General features: G+C 41.7%; 1 protein-coding gene across 1 annotated transcript in view; it reads right to left on the bottom strand.

The window, feature by feature from the left end:
• Positions 1-22,307, bottom strand: part of CDKAL1 (CDK5 regulatory subunit associated protein 1 like 1) — a 645,112-nt gene that overhangs the window by 121,541 nt on the left and 501,264 nt on the right. The window contains exon 13 of the mRNA XM_065398726.1: positions 22,223-22,285. Coding sequence (XP_065254798.1) covers positions 22,223-22,285 — 63 coding nt within the window. The remainder of the gene's footprint in view (positions 1-22,222; positions 22,286-22,307) is intronic.

Below are 22,307 nucleotides of genomic sequence, written 5' to 3' on the forward strand. Positions count from 1 at the left end.
TCAGAAACAAGTTTCAGAGGATAAATGAAAGGCTCACACTGAAGTCAGAGGCCCAATGGGGCGGTTTGTCAGGGCCCTCAAAACTAGTAGAAGGTCCCATTTTGATCTGGCTAATTGGACTGCTCAAAGGAATCCACTACTGCCTGTGGACTGTCTGCCTGGGAGCCAGAGGATCCTGCTACTAAGAACAGACACCTAACACACAATTATACTGGGCTGAAGGCCTCTGTCTACACCTTCTTAGAGACAGTCCAGAATGGTTGGAATTCCAAGATTTCTGGGAATTGCATTGTGTTCTTAGCATCAGTTGATGAATCTGGACCAGATGGAGGAGTATACTTTTACTATAGATACTGTCCTAGATGAAAGCCATGTCTAAATGACTAGGGAGGCCGGACTGAGACCGTCTAGTCTCTCAGCATATGTGCAATGTGTCCAGTCATTTGATGGCATCATCATCAGCCAGGTGGAGAGCTGGCAGCCCTCCGCCAAAGTAAGTCAGTGGGCACTCATGTGACATAGTCTGAAGTTGACCGCAGCTGCATCGCAGATCATTAGAAAAATCCAATTTAAGGAGATTAGCGGTACAGTTGTGCTCTCCTGTTCGAAACTGGTTCAGAGATGACCACAGTTGCCTTGCAAATCAAAACCTGGTGGACAGATGGTTGGGTCAGTGATGAGAGAGTGACTAACAACTGACATTGCTGACCACTAGTGTTGCCAAGCAGATTTCACCATCCTGTCCTGTGGTGGCATAAATGACCATAAAGGGCATGCAGAAGACAGGTGAGCTGGCAGGTCGTCGACAAGGACTGTGTACAAAGGCAGGTAGCTGTTCTCATGGATCTTGGCCAGAAGCATGACAGAGGCCTTCTCACGGCGAATATGGGGTGGTGCTATATTAATAAATATTGGCAGCCATGGCAACAGAGTTGCACATAACATCCCGGTAACAATGCACATAGCTTTATTAAGCTCTACATCAACCAGTCTCGTGAGAGACAAGCAACACCAGACAGGAGCTTAGTACTCTGAAATTGAATAGCAGAGGGCAAGAGGTCATGTTGTAAGCATCCAGACACTTGCGCCCCTGGTTGAACCGGCCAATTTTCTGAGTAGGTTGTTTCAAGTGCTGACTTTGGCTGACGTCTTCTTCAAATGGTTGCAGTATGTTACTGACCTATCCAATTCACACCGAGGTAAAACGGGTGTGGATCATGCTGCAGATGTTGGCCGTTGAAGAAAACATTTAACTTGTGGCTTGCGCTTGCATTATGCAGATGAAATACACTAGAAATCGTCTGAAAATCTCGGCTGCAGGTGCCATCGACTACAATAGTGTGCCATAAATGTCATATCATCATTCAAGACCTCGTCAATTTCTGAGAAGGACTGAGCTTGGTAGCTGCAGCAGATGTCATGGGCACAGATAAACTTGTGCGAAAGCATAAGTGGCAGGTTGTTGATGTACTTATTGAACAGTATTGGTGAAAGAACTGAGCCTTTAGGAAGGCCGTATATGACACTTCCAAGAGCTACAATCGTTGTCCATGTGTACTCTAAACTGCCTATTTTGGCGAAAGAGCTCTACTACTTTGACCACCCAATGCGGAGCAACTCGAGAGAGTTTAAACAAAAGGCCTCTGTGCCAAACTGTGTTATAAGTGGCAGTGAAATCCAAGAAGACAGCTCCCATATTTAGATTTTGTTGAAAACCATTTTTGATAAAAGTGATCAACACCAGGACTTGATCACAGGAGCTGCGTCCTTTCCTGAACCCTGCCTGCTCTACCTGCAAGACGTTGTCCAAATCCGGAGCAATTTGTTGGAGGATCAAACCTTTAAACACCCTGACAGCAAGGATATTAGGCAGTAACTCGACACATTGTAGAAATCCTTGCCCGGCTTCAAATTGTCAATAATTTTTGCTTGACACTGAGTGTGTGGTAACTCTGAGTGGGGGCACACTGATGCAGATGACAATGGTGAACAGTTGATGGATTGGGAAACTAACAACTTCGTGTTGATTCACGATGTAAAACAATGCATCACATTTCTGTCAGCCAGATGGTCGAAAGAGTACTCGCCCAGGCTTTGCTGGATCACTTAGCTAGATGGCTGTTCACAGCCAGTGACCTGTATAGTACTTGATAACTTCCCTCATAGCCAGCAAAGACCATCACTCATTCATATCAGGTTCCAGCTATCCATCATTCGAAGCTCAATAAAGTGCCAGTGGAATTTCCATGTGGCAGACTGGGAAAAGTTCTGTGACGCACTGGAACGTAGTGGTTACCATTCCATCGTGTTGTATCCCAGTCAATGAAGCCTACCACCGATTCCAAGGAGCTATTTACCAAGCTGCATGCTCAGCTATACCACAGAGCTGGCAACCAATTTACATGCCCTGCCTGAGTGCCGAATGCCAAGCCTTGCTAAGGACATTCGAATTATCTGGCAATCCAGACTTTGCTCACCACCCGATTGAGTCTCTGGATACCGCCAGACTCACTCAATGGAAGGAATCTACAGAGAAGCTTGACTTCACCTATTCCAGCCGGAAGTGCTGGAACCTGATCCGCCGGCTGGGCGCTGCTCAACAACCTCCAGATCAAAATCGCCCAGTGGTTAAGCCCAGTGAGGTTGCAAGCCATCTAATGCAGGTAACAAAGGTCCCACTGGATAAGTGATTCAAACATAAAGTACACAATGAATGGTGCCAACTTCGACATCAAAATGTGGGTAGGAGTCAACTAGTGTCATTCACGATTGACAAGCTATATAAGGCCCTTAACTCTATCAAGCCAAGCACCCAGCATCAGCTCTATCAGGTCTGAGAACCAAGGTCTCCTCAGCCAATGAGGAGTTATCAATATTACCGTTGCCTGTTCTTGTTTTATTTTCTGGACCACCTTCCCCAGTAATGGAAAGGGTGGAAACATATAAAGTAGACCCTATGATCAACTGTGTGATAAGGCATCTGTCCCAATGGATTTAGGGTCTAATTCCCTAGTGAAGTGTTTCGGCCTCTATATTCATACAATTTGTGAACAGACCAGTTGAAGGAAGGCCAAACACTGGAGCAATGAGATCGAAAACCTCCTCATTCAGACATCTCTAGGAGTTGTTGACCCTGCATCTGCTGAGCCAGTTTGCCTTTTGGTCCCTTTTGATGAGGATCGCTCCGAGGGAAAGGAGGAATTGTTCCATGCACCTCATTATTTTCATTACTTAGGGCTGGTCTACACTGGGAGGGGGGGATCGATCTAAGATACGCAACTTCAGCTACATCGAAGTATCTTAGTTCGACTTACCTTGCCGTCCTCACGGCGGCAAGTCGACCGCCATGGCTCCCCCATCGACTCCGCTTACTCCTCCTGCCGAGGTGGAGTATGGGCGTCAATTCAGGGATCGATTTATTGCATCTAGACGAGTTGCGATAAATCAATCCTCGATAGATTGATTATTACCTGCTGATCCAGCGGGTAGTGTAGACGTGGCCTTACACATGTAGTGCCAGACTCCTTGTTTTCCCCTTGGCTGTTTAAATATGCAACCGTACTCGTACGGTCTGACTGGTTCCCCCTTTGGGTGGACTAGAACATCCACAAATCTAGTGTGATCCCTCTCAGCTCTCGGAGCTTTATGCTGTGAGTCTTTTCCTCTTCATGGCTTTTTGGGTGTCCAAATGAACTCCCCAGACATCCAGGCCGGCATCAGTTGCGAGGATTAAAGGATCTGTAAGGCAGATGGGCAAGCCTTTGTGGACATTGTTGCGGGCTAACCAGCACTGTAAGGAATTCACACCTGTGTTAGAATCCATACTTGATCTTTCATGTGTTCTGGGGAGTGGTCCCACTCCTTTAGTATGAAGGCTTGAAGACTTCTGATGCATGAATGTGTCCATGGAATGATTCCTATGTATGACATCAGGAGTCCTAGCAGTTGGAGGCATAGGGCTATGGTAGCAAGATAATAAATCTTGCTCTGGGGCAAGATAATAAATTTCTGTATGGAACCAGTGAACTTTTCTTGGCACTGATGATGAAGTCATGTGCCTGCAGGAGATTCATTGTCCAAGACATAGCCCTGGGTGCTGCTGACTGTGATGGAACTCTAATCAGGATGTCATCCAGGAATGGGTACTGGTGAGTTCCCTGCAACCTGAGTCTGGCCATCACAACCACCACTATCTTTGTAAAACCCTGGGGGCAAGGACAGGTTGAACGGAAGTGTTCGGTGTTGATAACATTTCCTGCCACAGGCAAACCTCAGAACTTTGCAGAACAGTCAGATGGGGATATATAGATGTGCATACCTTAGATCTATTGAAGTCAAGGAGTCCCGCCAGGATAGTGAGGGATGACACCATAGAGGACAAGGTCTCCATCCAAAACTTTGTCTTCTTTATCCACTTGTTGAGTCTTTTGAGGTTAAGAATGACTTAATACTCTCTGTGCCCTTCTATACAATGATGAAGATGGAGTAAAACCCAGATAACCTTCCTTCTGAGGGAACGTTTTCCATCACTCCTATATCCAGAAAATGAAATATTTCATTCTGGATCAGATTGCCTTTTACGGGGTCATTGGAGCTGGGTGACAGGATGAAGAACAGACGTAGTACAGCCCGCAGCTCGAGAGTATCCCTGGCTCACTATTTCCCAGACCCACTTGTCTGAGGTGAAAACCATTCCTCTAGGAAATGAGAAACCCTGCCCCCTACTTTCAGATCTGTGTGGAGACCTTGGCAATCTTTGTCATAAAGTGGGTTAGGGGTAAGAGGAACTGAGGTCCCTCTGGACCCTCCCCCGGGTCTCAATTCTACTCTTTTCCCTTCAGGAATCTCTTGTCCCTTTGCTGGTACCTCTGTGAGAACAAGAAGTGAAAGGACCACCTCTCTCTGAAGGCCAATCTATATTCCCTTGAGGGCCTTTAGTGGGGAAAGGAGATTTGCTGCACTGTCAGCCACCACCTTATCCAGCTTTTCTCCAAAAAGGAGGGAGTCTGTAAATTTGGATGCACATCGGACCTGCTTAGATTGAGTATCCACCTTCCAAGGTCAGAGTCACAGATGACACCTGGCTATAGAGTTGGAAGCCATGGCTCGGGCTCACTGCTTCCATTGAGACGTCAACTACAAATGCTATTGCTAGGGAGACTTTCTTCAAAAAGGGGGAGCCAAAGTCAGGGTGATCTCTGTCCTTAAGGGCTTTGAGATCTTCCAGCCAGGAAAGAGACACTTCTCGAAAGCAGGTAGCTGTCAAGTATGCTTGGAGGGTGGCAAAGGAGGCTGTAAAAGCCCTTTTTGAGAGTGGCCTTTATCTTTCTATCTGTGGGTTCCTTAAGGTAGACCACCCTTTCTGAGAGGATAACCATATCCCTGGTGAGGGACGCCACAACAGCATCAACCTTCGGTGTCTCAGTAACAGAGCCCTTTGGTTCTGAAAGTTATAGAGCTAAAGGTCACCCTTGTTAATATGCTTGCCCGTATCAGGCTTGTTCCATTCATCCCTAAGCAATTCCTCCAAGGAGGAGTGAAGGGGTATTGCAGCCGGAGGCAGGGGCGGCTCTATGGTTTTTGCCGCCCCAAGCACGGTGGTCCACTGGTCACGCAGATTCGGCGGCATGCCTGCGGGAGGTCCGCCAGTGCCGCGCCTTCAGCGTCCCCGCCGCCGAATTACTGCTGAAGCCACGGGACCGGCGGACCTCCCGCAGGCATGCAGCCGAAGGCAGCCTGACGGCCGCCCTCACAACAACTGGCAGGTCGCCCCCCATGGCTTGCCGCCCCAGCCACGCGCTTGGTGCGCTGGTGCCTGGAGCCGCCCCTGGCCGGAGGGGAGGATTTTGAGAGGGAAAATTTACTCAGCTTGCTTGCTTGCAGGAGCCTGCTCAGGTTTCAGAACCACACAGCTCATCTTCCTCAGTCGCGGAGGGGAAAGAGAAGGAGTCAGAGGAGTCATATCTCCTGGAATTTTGTGCCCCGCCCCTTTTTTAGCTTTTTCAACCTTTTTTGCCTCTTTGGGAGCGCAGAAGTTCTGCTGCAGCTTTGGTGAGACCTTTTGCGACTTGTCTTCCTTAGGGGCTGGAGCCCTCTTAAGAGTCTCTCTCAGAATTCTCCCCTAGTGGGTCCCATTCCTCCTAGCAAGGGGGCCGGGGGGACGACTCACTGTCAGAGCCCTCCTGTTGGCTTGGGTGGGAGGGAGGGGGCTGATTAGAAGCCCTGCTCCTTTCCCTATACTGCTCAGAACCCACTTTAAGACCGGTGTGTGTGTGGAGGGGAATCCTCACTTTTTCCTGCAGGAGTCCCCTGGGATTTATCCCCAAGTCGAGTGGTCAGGGTCCTCCTCACTTCTGGAGTCTCCCCCTGTTCTGTATTGAGTTCCTGGTTCATTTTTCTCCCATTGGAGTCAGTGAACAGGGGACCCCACCTGCCTGTCCGACTTATAGCCTTGGGACCTAACAGAGATAGGGACAGAAGGCTGGGTGCAAGCTGGGAACAACTCACTACTTGGGAGGGCTGCCTCACATACAGAGCACCAGTGGGATTTGACATGGTGCTTTCCTGGCTGCTTTGCCATGCCTGTATGGGGCAGAGGAGCTTACAGGAGAGACTCAGGGAGGATTAAAATCCTGAGGGGTTAACAACCCATGAAGGAGGCAGAATACTGCTCCCCCTACTACTCCCCAAAAAAAAACTAGGCAGAAAAAGTTAAAATAGAAGGCATAAGTGCGTGAGCAAAAGAAACCACCACAGTCTGCTCCTGCAAAGAATCTAGCAGCAAGCAGGGGCAAAGGGGGGGGTGTGGCCAGACCATGTAGTGCCAAAACACTGATCCGCCTCCATGAGCTACAGAGAGAGGAGAGCAGCCCAGATGTCCAAAATCGTGGCGATGTTGGGCTGCAGAAAGGCAACTACTATAAAAATCTATTAGAAAGCAAAAGAAAATTAAAACAATGGGATTTAACAATAATAAATACTGAAATACACACACATGCATACACAAAAAATCATGTATGTATCACTGTTCTCTATTGCAGGGTGTGTGAATAACAGGTGTTACAATACATACACACTAAACAATTATGCCCACCCTTTCTTAGTTCAGGATATGATTAATGCAGCCTATCAGAAGCCAGATGGTGCAAAACGAGAACCATCAATCAAAATGAAAAGACGGCTGAGTGCTATCTACAATGATGTGCTCACAAATGGAAATTCTGTTCACAAATCCTAACCCATAATATGTAAAGGAAGCCATAAACATAGCTATACTGTCCCCAAGGAACTGGTAGACACGGCTCATGCTTTGTTAGAGAAAAAGCTGGAGAAATAATATTCATTGCTGTGGGCTCTGATTGGGGAAGACTGTGCAAAGCAAACCTTATGTATGTTCAATAAAAAATTAAAAGTGGGCTCTTTAATGATTTTAATAATGTTTGCACTGATGACAGTATCTATCAAACTGTCCATTTCCCATTTGATTTAATATGGAATACTGCCGTACATTTACAAAGCAGCTGCCACTGTCTCTCTGACACATGAATTGGCATCCAGTGTCTTCACCTGAACAGGTTTTATGAATAACCCCAAATCTTTGATTTTATAATAAACACTTTCTGTAAGCACTCCAAAGAAAACAAGTTTGGGGCCTGCTACATACAATAATGATGGCTTACATCTGATGAGTTTTTGTAGCAAGCAAGTTTTATAATAAAAAGTAATCTTGTAAAAATAAAAGACACTTAAAGAGAATAATTTAACGTAAGTGAGCTTCTTAAATGATGCAGTTTGTGTGAAAATGTACAACAGCCCTCAACACATACACACATACTCTTTCTCAAAAACGCATGATGGTGTGAAATAAAGGTTTTAAGGTTTTGTCAGCAGGAGTTTAGCATGGCTGAGTTATTCATGTATGCTGACTAAAATTTTACATCACAATGCAACTATTTTGCATTCTGCATATATCATATTTTATAGCAAAACTGTTTTAGAAAAATGCTTCTGAGAGTTTTAAAAACATCTTCGTAGTAATCTATTTTCCTAGCTCTCTTCCCCTGTAAACCCAGAGTAAGAGGGAGAGAAAAGTTAAAACTAATAAATTTAAAATACTTCAAAAGGTGACTTGAAATAGCATTTCTCTACATTAAAATGACACATCTTTAAAGATCAATATCTCAGGGCCTTCATGAGATATTAGAAAATGCATGTCTGCCACTGAGAAGCTGGTAACCTTCCTTTCTCCCCTTTAAAATGATACAGTGCTTCCATTTCTAGTCCTGATGGGTCACAGAAAATATTGGATTTAAACCTGCCACAAGTCCAGAACTCCCATTGTGCACCTCTGTACAGTGTAACTTTGGGAGACACAATCTATATTTAGATTAAAGAAGAATACATTTTTGGCAGACTAATATTTTAAAAATGTAAACTGTTCAGACATTTGAAATGTTAGAACAAGTTCAGGAGAGGATAGATTAGCGGGCAGAGTGCAGGCGAGGCCGACAATTGGAATACATCATATATGCTCCACATATGCGCACCACCTCCACAGACACTTTAGACAGACAACCACATACTGCACATGTCTTATGCATACATTATAGTAATCGTGCAGGATTAGCTGCAATCCAAAAAAAGAGAAGAGATATGCAAACAAAAAATAAACATATGTAAACAAGCACTACATTTAAAAAGCAAGAGCAAAAGCTTTTCAGATCTGCATTGGAAAGCAAATACACACAAACTTGTTCCCCACATTAACAGAAATTGTTCTAAATTCACTTTCAGATGATAAAAATCAAGCTCCTCAAATTGCTGGTAACAGTATGATATTCATCTTTTACTTTAATGTTGTATATACTTTTAGCTACAGGGTGATACTCTCCATAGCTGGTACCTAAGGGAATTCCCAGATTTGAGAATGAATGTCTGGATATCAATACCACAAGCACACAATTAAGCAATAGGATACCCCAGAGTGTACTGCAACATGATATTACACCTGCAGCGTGTTGTGAGACACAAGACGAAAGGTTGAAGACCAAGCACCTTCAATTAATCTAAATGTGGCTCTCTCTCGGAGCACACGTTGGAGCAATTCTGTATTTCTATAAATGGCCTAAAAATCCTTACAAAAACAACAACAACAACAACAAAGAAAATAATTGTAATACATTAGTCCCCTCATGCCCTGACAGTTCATGAAATTACTATAATCCTCCTCTAATAGGTGAAATCTTCTCCCCAGGTCCAGCAGAAGTAACTGGGTAGGACAGGTCTTGGAGAAAGAGAAAAGCTTGTTCTAAAGCCACTAATCCCGTCTAATGGTGAGAGGAACCTCTACAGGCTATTCTCTATAGGCCGTTTGCCGTGGGGTGGGCTAGAGAAAAACAGGATCAGAGAAATCATGTAGCAATAAATTCTCTGGCCCTGACCAGAGCTGGGCTTCCTGTGTTGCCTCCCCCAATCCTATTCCTCAACTTCCTCTGACAGCAAAACAGAAATTGCTGCCCTTATTACTGATGTAAGATTTAAAACAGAAATTAATAAATTAACAAGCAGAGCAGATAATTTTGGTCTCTCAGACACAGGTTTAAACCCAGGCTAGGGTAAAACATAAATAAGATCTTTTAATATGCAGTATCAAAATGGTGACAAATAATGAAAGCAAGTTGGAAAGACAGATTACTAATTTAGTTTCTGTAGCACATTATACCTGTCCTTTGAATAAATAATAGACTCTGGTATCTGGAATTCCTAATGTTTCATTCAAAACAGAACTGAAGAACTTTGGAACTGTTATCAGATTTGTTGTTTGCAGTGTTGTTATAGCTGCGTTGGTCCCAGGATATTAGAGAGACAAGGTGAGTGACGTAATATCTTTTATTGGACCAACTTCTTTTGGTGAAACAGACAAGCTTTTGAGCTTGCACCTGAAGAAGAGCTCTGTGTTAGCTCGAAAGCTTGTCTCTTTCACTAACAGAAGTTGGTCCAATAAAAGATATTACCTCACTCACCTCGTCTATTTTATCAGATTAAAAAACAAAGCAGGGCCAGGCTTGGTCATTGCTTGAACAGACTTCCCAGGAATAACAAGGCTGCTGCAGGAAGTGGTTTCAATGAGTAACATGCTTCCTTCTGAAGCAACCCTGGATCAGTCATGCTGAGGTATATTAAGGGACTGTGTGGAGTTTTCATCTTTTAAATGACACACTGACCACTCATAATTGTTAAAGATCCCATGGTATTTTTCAGAGGTATAGGGGCATTAGCCCTGGTCAAGCTGAGTAATTACACTCTATGTATCTGAAATCCCCCTGCAGTTTCAAATAGATATAGTATTCCTAAATTCCTCTCCTGAATAGCTGCTGTGTACTCTTGTTCAGTTGTTACCTTCCATTCCAGAGGATGAATTTCAGTGGTGGTTGAAATTAAATTAAAAAATAATGGATGGAATATGCATCTGAAAAACTGGGTTTCATCAGCTTATGTTTAAATTAAAGCACATAACGGTTTTGTATCTCTTAGCAAGTGTCAATAAAATCTGTTCATCCTAGTCGCAATCTGAGGCCCCAGTTCAGCAAAGATTTTAAGCATGTGCTCAACTATTTTATTTATGACTTGGATGATGGAGTGGAGAGAATGTCTATAAAATGTGACGATGACACCAAACTGGAAGGGGTTGCTAGCACTTTGGAGGACAGAATTAGAATTCAATGATCCTGATAAATTGGAGAATTGGTCTGAAATCAATAAGATGAAATTTAATAAAGATAATTTAAAGTACAACACTTAAGTAAAATCACCTGCACAAATACAAAATTGGGAATAGTTGGCTAAGTATCAGTACTGTAGAAAAGGAACTGGGGATTATAGTGGATCACAAATTGAATGCGTCAACAGTGTGATGCTGTCAAGAAAAAGGCAAATGTCATTCTAGGATGTATTAACAAGTAGTGTCTGTTAACTGGTGAGGCCTCAGCTGGAGTACTGTGTTCAATTCTGGGCACCACACTTTAAGACAGATTTGAACAAATTGGAAATAGTCCAAAGGAGAGCAATAAAAATGATAAGAGGTTTAGAATACATGACTCAAAGAAAGGTTGAAAGAACTGAACATGTTTAGTCTAGAGAAAAGAAGGCTGAGGGAGGACATAGCAGTCTTCAAATATGTTAAAGGTTGTTACAAAGAGGATGGTGGTCAATTGTTCTCCATGTTCACCAAGGATAGGACAAGAAATAATCAGTTTAGTTTGCAGTAAGGGAGATTTAGATTGGATATTAGGGAAAGCTTTCTAACTATAAGGATAGATAAACAATGGAACAAGTTACATCGGGAGGTTGTGGAATCCTCATCACTAGAGCTTTTTAAGAAGAGGTTAGATAAACATCTGTCAGGGACAATCTAGGTGTGCATAATCCTGCTTCAGCACAGGGAGATGGACCAGATGATTTTTTGAGGTCTCTTCCTGGCTGGAATATTCAGACACTACATCCTCTGCTGTGTTTTAAAGTCTAGCATTTGAGCTCATATTAAGATAGTGGTCTAAGGGAAGCGTAGAAAAGGGTCTAATACAACTTTATTTACTGTGTAGAACAGTTTTTATCTGCATTCCTTTCAGAGACTTACTGAAACAGACTAAACCAATAGTTTCTCATAATCATTTTGGCTTTTGTTGTTTTACTGTATGATAATGAACACTTTCTTCTACCTTCTCTCATGACCATAACGGAATATATCACATAGCGGAAGTTAAGACAAAAATGAAAATTATGAAAATGCTTTCCCTGGAAAGAATGCAAACTATAGAAGTGGAAGATGTAATTAAACCCAATTTTTGTAACTTGGGAAAATCTGATCAGGGCTTTCACCTGAAATATGTTTGACCCTTTTTTTTGGATGAAGTCCTATAGCAACAGCTATAGAAAATTCTCAATATAAAGGTTTTCAATTTCATATGGAAAGACTTTAAATGTTTAAACAAGCCCCACAAGGTTTAGTCATTTGTTAAACTATGACATCTGGTTCTCCACAGGGTTTATAATATGCTTCTGGAGCTTGAGCTAACCTACGTGGCACAAAAATTTGTCTTATTTTGCAAACACCACAGGGCCCTGCAAGACATCTTCTGTGCTGCTACTTGATATCATCCAGGGTTTATGCAAAAAGTCCTGGTTTGCTGAAGAGCTTTGAGGTGAGGCAATCACCATTCTAGCACTCCTATTACTGAGACACAAAGTCAGAGGAAAAACACCTGTTTTTTTGAAGCACACGTAAGAAAAAGTAATAAAATTTTAAAAATAAGGAGTAAACAGGACAACTAGAAAGTTAATGGAGTACGTGGCTTCGGTGTAATTTGTAAAATGACTATCCAAAATGCTTTGGCAATAAAGGAATACAGAACCTGGCTAATGTCAGTGAACTTGACATGTTATTTAACCTTCCACAAGAACACAAGGAGATTTATTGTGATTTTGTGAACAACTGCAAGTTGCAGTCTCCAGTGAAATGGGTGGGATGGATAAAACACTAGTCTATCACATCCACACAGCTGGCTTTTAGGGTGGGTAATCTACATAAAAAGCCAGTATAAAAAAACCTTAGTGCTTGATCATACACTCATTGAAGTCAATGGCAAAGTTCCTATTGACTTGAATGGTGCAAGATCAGGGCCATTACAACCATCATTATCCCAATATCTTTCTGCTGGTCTCTGACATGTGGCACAGAAGCTACATCTACGCTGTTCTCTTGAGAGAACAAGTTGTTTTGCGTTGATTCCATATACAGTGCTTCCTTTCCTCCTGTAGGTGGTGCTGTGACCAACAGACAGGGTAGTGCTATGCCGAGGCACACCAGAACAATAATGGTTACAAAACTCAAATGGGATCAGATGTTTCTGATGGTAACAACTGAAAGGCAAGAAGGTGGATGTCCCATTTGTCAATATCTTTCTGGTAACAAGCTGTCCAAATCTGAAGACAATATTTTGGAAGCAGCTGCACCAAAAGGCCATGTTGAGGAAGACTATTACTTCTGTGCTCTATAAAATTATGCTTGTGAATATGCAAGCAACAGTTGCATAGGCTAATTTTGCTGCAGTATCACACTGCAAATTCATGTCTAATAATTTGCTGTCCACTATCACCACGAAGATTTCTTTTAGTATTACTACCTTTCAGGTTTTCCCGCCCCATAAAAATGTGTGTTCTGGGTTATTTTTCCACATATTTTTCTGTGTTGAACTCTTTCATTAATATTTTGCCCATTGTATTATTGTTTTTAGATTTCTCTATATTATTTTTCATTCTGTAGCAGTTGGTTTGGGGGTAAGTCCCAATTTAGTAAAATCTATGAATTTCATTAGCATGTTACTTATACTCTCTTCAAAATCATTAAGATATTTAAATAAGACATCATTAACTGTGGTAGCTCACTAGACACCTTCAAAGTCAATATTTCTCTGTCATTTTATTACCTTTGCTTACCCTCTTGCCTGTTTTTAATGCATGTCTGGTGACAGGACAGTTTTTAGTAAGGTTTCATTGTTTCTATAATAAAAATCTGTCCTACTTGAACAAAATGCAACCACTTTTCACTCTGAAAACTGAGGCAGTAATCCCAAACAACTCGGTTATCAGGAGGTAGTGGAGTCTTTTTTCTTTTCTTTTCATGTTTTGTGATTAAGTGTTAACAATTGTTACAGCAAAGTCTTAAACCATAACATTAAACGGCGATATACTGCATATTTTTATATATTGGTATTCATCAGTGTTGCAAAACAAAAGCAACCACTTATTTGATAACAGCAAACCAATATTTTTTCCCATTAACTTAGGATGCAAGACACATATGTAAGTGGATTTCAGTTACTGAATTAAGGGCAGCACATGTCTTCTTTCTAAGCAAGCCTTTCAATAAACAAGCAAGTCTCTCCATTGTAATATTTTGTTACCTTTTTTTACTGCCTCCAAACTCTGTATGCTCCTAGAAACTGAACAGCTCTTTCTAAAAACCCAAATATTTGCCTGCTGTTTTTGGTTTCAGATGGTAAGAGAATGAACTTGGATACAGTTGATAGTTAAGTGAAGAAAAAGTAGCAGCTTTTCAGACCTTAAGATTTTTTTTCCCCATCAAGCAGTGTTCAAGTGTGCCATTAGCACAAGACCATTCAAGTGTTCCTCCTTCAGTCTTCTTCTTTCAAGCCTCACAACATACCACAAGTGCACAGCCTTATGTAACCTGCTCCAAAGAGCAATGCTGAGCATGAAAAACAAACAAATAAATAAAACGAACCAATCCAATGCCCTGTTTCTGAGGTTACAATGAGCATGTTTTCCACAAATATTTGGTCATATTTGACATATGATCAATTAAATTAAATTTGAAATCTCTTTTCAGGCATCAGTACAAGGCTCTGTGCAAGCCAGTCGACAATAACCCAACTGTCTCATTTTCCAGAAGAACACTTCAAAAGCACCTGCGCTCCTGCATTAGGAAACTTGAACTACACCTTGTAATGTAGGCCTCAAAAATTGTGGTAGCCTTCTGATATAGTACAGTGCTTGTTCTTGGAATTAATGGAAGCCAGGGAAAGCAATTTTTGTTATTTTCCAAAGTCATAAATCCAAATCATTATCTGAGAAATTTGAAGCAAGAGAAAGTCTCTCAAAAGAAACTGCCTTTTTAAAATTCTGCCTCAGAAATGCAATCTGCACATCCACATGGAAGTGATGCTGTATATGCATACTCACAGACAAACAATTAACATTGCAAAAACCAATTATCTGATCAGAAAAAAATATTAAATGTGATGGGATTATTGCCTGCTGTTTTATAGCAATTCTGAAAGGGGGCTTATCTAACATTTAAAAAAAAAGTCAGTATCTGATTTGGGGTACTCAAAGTATGACTATCATTTCTTTTACAAGATAGCTCCTAGCATTCATATGTAAAACAGAGGACTCTTTAAGGTCAGTAAGCTGCGAAACTCCTAACATTGTCTGTAATTAACAAGGAGGAAGAAGACAGAGAACCTTGGGGAATCAGGGAATGCTAGAACTGTAGCACCGCATGGATTATTGAAAGATGCGAGCCTCGCTCGTTAGCTATATATAATGCTGCAATTCTATGTTCCTATTTTTCACAAGTTTCTTTCAAAAATTAAGTCTGGTGTTAATATTTTCAATTATGCCACATGTAATTTTTTTTTTCAAATAAAAAGATTGTTTCTATGATCTCTCTTGGTACTTTGGGTATCAGTTTGTAAGGAAACTATATGGAGGTTACTTTTTCAGTAAGATGCTTGTGAAAATGTTTTCTTAGATTAAGTTATTCTTTTACTTTTTAGGCATTTTCTCATGCAATCAAAGTAATACTAAAGAGTAGACAAATCAAAATTACAGATTTTTGAACCACACATTTTTAAAAGTAATTAACATAGTAGGACAGTGTCACCCCTTGCAGCCTCAGTGGTGAGCCAGTATTTGGGGCCTTGCTGGGTTGTTTCTGTTAGGAGGAGAAACTGATGATGGAGTCAGGTGTTTCTTTGGTGCAATCCTGTTTATGTATAAAGAAGTACAAAAATCCTGTTTCCCTGAACACAGCAGAAACGAACAACAGGAGGCAGTTTATTTGGCTTCCTCTCTCTTGACTCCTTCCTAGGGCCATACACAGTACAACTTCTCTCACCGTCTGCTGGCTTTCTGCTTCTCACTAATGCACAGACGCATATCATTACTACCAATCAATGCCCCAGCCCCTGCATGTGAAATCAGTCTCAGGGGAAACCCACAAGGCCACATGGCTTAGCTTCTATTCAGGCCTTACCATGATGGGCCATGCTTTGGGTGGTCGATTCTATTGTTTCAGCTATCACAAAACAAAAAGGGTCTTAACTGGTCCCTCCATTTAGTCCAAATGAAGGGTGCTTAGTACACCCATGGACTTCTACTAGGTCTGTGTTGATAATAGCCATTTACACCTTCCAGCATAGCAATACACATCATTTTATTATAACTGTTATCACTATTATATGAGGCATTAAGTGTTTGCAGTATCCCAGCCATAGGAACTGATCCAGAGTCCACTGACATCAAGGGAAGTTTTCTCATTGATTTCAAGAAGTTCCGTATCAGGCCCATAGATAGCTAAACAAACTAATGAGAAAGGATCATGTGAGTTAAAATGGCTTGGTTATATGCCTATCTAACTGGTCAACAGAGCATTATTAGAGACATGATTAGGTGAGATAGATTAGATAGATACCCTGTGCTACAGCATGTGTGTGTAAGAGGAGGTTACTTACCCATAACAGGAGGTTCTTAAAGATATGTGGCCCCATCTGTATTCCAGTGAGGGGTTCATGCATGCACACCATGCGCCTGGAGACAGAGAATTTGAAAGTAGTGTCCTTTGGTCCATGCATCCTGGTTTCGTCCAAGGTGATAAAGGGTGGGCAGACTGACCACACCTCCAGTTCCTTCTCCACTGCAAATCCAACAGATCTGCAGCAGAGGGGAAGGAGGGCAAGTAGTAGAATACCAATAGGGACCACACATCTCAAGGAACCTTCAGTTACAGGTAAGTAACATCCTTTTCTTCTTCTTTGAGTGATGGTCCCTATTATATTCCACTGAAGGTGACTAACAAGCAGTACCTAAGCTGGAGAAGAGTGTGAGGATGCAGATGGGAGAGATTAGCGGTGGACAGCCGTGCCCAAGGAGGCATCTGTTGCCGAGTCATGCATTAAAGTGCAATGTACTTAACTCCACATGGCCACTCTACAAATATCCTGAAGTGGTACATCACAGAGTGAGGCCATGGTTGAAGGCTGGGGTCTCGTTGAATGTACCAGCACCCCTGTGGCCTACAGGTGGTGGGAGGCCAGATAATTGATAGCAGAGGGTAATGCACCCAGAAATCCACTTAGAGATATGTGGTGTGGAAATTGCCTGTCCTTTAACCAGTTCAGCTATTGCGACAAACAGTCTGGGGGAATCTCCTGATCAGTTTTGTCCTCCACAGGCAGAAGGCCCAGGCCTGATGGTCATAGAGAGAATGGAGTTGTTGTTCCTCTTCTGAGGCGTGTGGATTCGGGAAGAAAGCAGGTCAGTGAATAGATTGATTAACATGAAACTGGGAGATGACCTTTGACAAAAATTTGGGATGCAGGCTCATGAATACTTTATTTTTACATAAAGTCATGAAAGGAGGTTCTGATGTCATGGCCCTGAGCTCATCAACCCTTCTCGCCAATGTGACAGAAACAAGGAAAGCAAGCTTCATGGAAAGGAGCGCCATAGAACATGATGCCAACGGTATGAAGGATGGTTTGATTAGTACAGATAGAACCAGGTTGAAATCCCGTTGGGGAGCAATGGGTTGTACAGCTGGGAAGGTTCTGATGAGGCTCTTCCAAAACCTAGCAACCAACGAATAGGTAAAGATGGAGTGTCCTTCCACCAGGGGGTGAAAGGCGCTAATTGCCACTAGGTGGACCTTGAGAGAGCTGAGGGCAAGACCTGATGCCTTTAAGGACAGGAGGTAATCCAGGAAGAGGGGAATCCCCACTGCTTCTAGGGAAAGTCCATTGTGTTTTGCCCAAGCATTTCCACTTGGCTCGGAAATAGCGCCTAGTGGAGTCCTTTCTGCTGCTGGAGAGGATGTTCTGCATGTCTGATGAACATGCCCGTTCTAGAGAAGATGCCCATCCAAATACAAGGCTCTGAGGTGAAGCACCTGTGGATTGGGATGGATGATGTTGTTGTTGTGTTGTGTGAGGAGATCAAGGAAAGTAGGAATAGGGATTGGGGGACAGACATACGTACAAAGGAGGTTGCGAAACCAAAATTGTCTGGGCTAGTAGGGGGTGATCAGGATGACTGTCGCTTTGTCTCATCTGATCTTGTGAAGCACTCGTGGTAGGAGCAGGAGAGGAGGAAAGGCGTAACTGAGTTGGTCCGATCAGGGGAGGATAAGAGCATCGCCCTGAGAGTGGTGTCCCAGGTGCATTTTCTGTTGAATGGGGAGGCAAAGACGTCTCTGGTCAGAGTTCCCCATTTGCTGAAGGTGTCCTGTAGAATGGTGTCATGGAGTTCCCACTTGTGGTCTATCACGAACTATCTGCTGACCGAGTCTGCAATAACATTCTGTGTCTCTGGAAGATAAGGGGCAAATAACATAATCTGGTAGGGGATGCACCAGTTCCAAAGGGTGACTGCTTCTGAGCATAGTCTCGTCACATCTGTTGATGTAGCACAGTCATGGTATTTTCTGACATGATGAGAATATGATGAGAACAGATGAGTGGGAGAAAGGCTTGGCATGCCTTCCTTACTGCTCGGAGCTCCAAGGAGTCCATGTTCCCTCTGGCATGTATTCGGCCACGTGCGCTCCCCATCCTAGGAGGGAGGCATTGGTGATAATAGTCTTGTTCGGGGAGAGGGGTAGGAAGGGAATCCCTATGCAGATCTGACCTGGGTCCCTCCACCATTGGAGGGATGAGATTACCTTGGGGGGAACTGTTAGCTTGAGGTCCATGGTGTGATGATTGGGCGAGTAAACTGTCTGGAGCCACATCTGGAGGCAGCTAAGGTGAAGTCGAGCAAAGGTGGTGATGTATGTGCACAAGGCCATGTGGCCCCGGAGGGATAGACAAATCCTGGCCATGACCAAAGGATTGCTGACTACGCGAGTTATGAGTTCTTGCAGACTCTGGAACCTGTCTCGTCGTAGGTAGGCTCATGCCATGATGGAGTTGATGGTAGCCCCTATAAAGTCTAGGCATTGTGTGGGGTTTAAAGTTGATTTTTTGGCATTGATACTGACTCCGAAGGAAGAAAGGAAGCTGAGCAACATGGAGCTTGAAACTTGGGCCTCATGTCTGGACTCTGCCGCCCGGAGCCAGTTGTCAAGATATGGGAACATGAGGACGCCATAATGCCTCATGTGGGCTGCCACAATGGAGAAAACCTTGGTGAAAACTGGGAGGAGTGGCAACTCCAAAGGGAAGAACTCGGTATTGGAAATGTTGCGAGCCGACTGTAACCCTCAGGAAATGTCTGTGGGCTGGATGAATGTCTATGTGAAAATAGGCACCCTGCATATTAGGAGCCATAAACCACATACCTTTTTCTAGTGAGGGGATAATCACTGCTAGGGTGACCAGACAGCAAGTGTGAAAAATCGGGACAGGGGGTGGGGAATAATAGGAGCCTACATAAGAAAAAGACCCCAAAATCGGGACTGTCCCTATAAAATCGGGACATCTGGTCACCCTAATCACTGCTAGTGTGACCATACGAAACTTGGGCTTACCCTGCAACAACAAAAAGGGACACGGACTAGGCCAGGTTCTGTAGTGCTGAATCTGGACACATTGTGCGTATTGGGCTCTGAAGAACATATAAAGCTTGCCAAATTTAAGTAGTTTTGACCCATCAAACTATTATCACAACTGCTTTAACATCTTTTAACAACAAGGTTAGTGGTTTTAAAGGACAAGTATGATTTGGGAGAAAAATATTAGAAAAGCTAAGCATTCTCTACAGATGGGAGAGTCAAAGATTTTTCTCAGTACAACACTGAATCACTAAAATGCAGAGTGTAAAGGCTTAAATGGCATTCTTTTTTGTCAACACATGCTTTTAAATTCAATAAAATATTTTAAGTGAGAATGGTGTAGCTGAAGAACTAAGAAAAATCCTTAATTTTTAAGTTTAATTTATTTAAAGCTTTGCTTACTGTGATAGCCTTCTGAGAAACACATCTCATGTTTATGACGGTCTCAGGAGAATATCTATCTATCTATCTATTTCTATATATCCTATTGCAGAAATAGTAGTGCTGTAACAAGATAATGCACCTAAAACAAAAAGATGACATAACAGTCAGTGTTCAGCCACCAAGAATGCTGGATTTTAAATCTTTAAGACCCATGCTCTATATAAACACAGGCACAAAGGCAAGTATTTCAGAAATAGGAATAAATTGCCCAGAAATGGATCTCTGTATTTCTCCACAGAGGACTATATAAACCCTTAAAAAAGAGAATTTGGTGAAATCTGTTTCTAGAAAAGCTATGTAAAATTGTAAATTCTGGAAAAGGTTAAGCGCATGTCAATAATAGGCTCATTCACAGTGGCCTTTTAATAAGCAAAGTATTTGGGGAGTCCTCCACATAAAATTATTTGATTTTTTTTTTTTTTACCAAATGATGCATTTTAGAAATTTAATTTTTCACTTGAAAACTGTACATTAGTGTCACATAATATAATTTAAATATGGTAATGTTTAAAAATATACTTTTCATAATTCACATTTCATCCAACCCTAGTTTAAGTGCAGCAATTAGTGTTTGTAAAATTGAAATCTTCATTTACAAAGTAGAGTTTTGAATCACATTGCAGTTGGTTGTTGGGTGTAGCGTGTTGGTTCTGGATGGTGTTGCTGGCCTGTGATATAAGAGGTCAGACTAGATGATCCCTTCTGGCTTTGAACTATGATTGATTTATCTGAACTATCCATACAATTTGGATTCATGTGATTAAAATTAAAAACTAGGAATGTTATCGGTTGTGAATATTAGAATGAAGGGTTAAATTGGAAACTAAGTGCATGCAGCCAGAACACTTGCAGCTGGTTCTCTAGGCCCATTGCCAACGGGGAGAGAATTGCACTGAAGAAAACCTTCATAGGCAGAATTTTTAAAAAATGGGGAGGGAAGAGTCTCCCCTTACACTTCCATTTCTTTTCTTGTTCCTTTTACTCTTTCAGGCACACACATGCATAAATGGAGCAAGAATGAAAGTGCCAAAAGAGTAAACCTTGTTAGCTTTAAAAATCACTCATCAAGCAATTCTGTTACTTTTAATAATTTATTAAAGGTCCTAAAACAAAGATCAAAAGGAAATATATCTAAGCATTTATATTCAGTTCCACATCGCTTCATGACTAATTTGTAAAGGAGTGTATAAGTCTTCACAACTGAAGCCAAAATCATTTGAGGATACTTTGATATAATGCCACAAAGGATATGAACAGGAAGGCAGCAGGAGTTACAAATGGCCAAGCTCCATTAAGAGTGCTAATAAAAGAATAATGGAATTTCCTTGTGAGATGAATTAAAAAAAGTGTTTAGCACAGGAGAATTTAGACAAGAAGAAGAGTATCAAAGCTTTTGGCTCTTCAGTTGCTTCTCTTTATTAGATCTTAATGGACCTATTATTACATTTACCTTAAACTGCTCCAGCTTTAAAATGCAATACTCCCATCAGAAATCCTGTCACTAATTTCTTTTACTCATAACATTTGTCAATTTCCACCAGCCCTTAACAGCTGCACTATACAAATGATAGAAGTCTGTCTACAAAAAAGACATTTCAAAGTGAAGGATGTAACTTGAAAATAATGTTAATAATTATATATCACTGTTAATGCTTTTGAAAATTTGTCAATGCTCGAGATAATTGGTTGGTATGGAAATATAGTAACAAACTGCATGAAGTTATTCAAGAAAGAGTGCTCTATTTCCAACACACATTTATTTGCTCCACACAGGGTCATAACTTACTAGCAGGAATGACAAGACAGACGTCTCACTATTACTTCTTAAAAATTCCAATATTTTCCAAATTGCACAAATACTTAGCGCTTCACAAAACAGCAACACCACAAAAGTAGATCACATATTGCTGACAAATGCTTAAAGGAACAAACTCATGAATTATTAGGTGTATTTTCTTCCTCAGAATGTCCAGCAGGCTTTCTATTAACAAAGCAACCTCCTCCAATCATACCTCCAGAATCAACAGGTAATCCATTAGTGTCACATATTTCAAGGCTTAATGGGCATAACAAGCTAACCAATGTACTCAAGAGGAACAAGCTTAAAAAAAATGTATCAAATACAACAAGTGTTGATTTTTATAAGATTCACTGTAAATCCATCCATATATATATAATATTTCTGGAAGGTTAGTGAGAGCTGTATGTTTCACAAATACCAAATCCAGAAATTTAGTTTCAGGCTTAGGCATGAACAAATATATCACTATACGTTTAACATATTACAATTAAAAGAAAATTAAGATACCTTAGAGACACTTCAAGATCTTCATCATTCCCTTTCACCTTTATGCTGATCAGACAAGTTAGTTATCTTAAATGTTTGAAATTGTTCTACACAAAAAATACTGCCAGTGTATTTTTTCTTACCTTATGATCATAAGGATTGTATGAATGAAATAGTTGGGATAGATCCTTTGTTCTTTGCTTTTTCTGCATAATAATAATAATAATA

The sequence above is a fragment of the Emys orbicularis genome, chromosome 2, assembly GCF_028017835.1.
Source record: "Emys orbicularis isolate rEmyOrb1 chromosome 2, rEmyOrb1.hap1, whole genome shotgun sequence".
NCBI classification, from domain to species: domain Eukaryota; kingdom Metazoa; phylum Chordata; order Testudines; family Emydidae; genus Emys; species Emys orbicularis.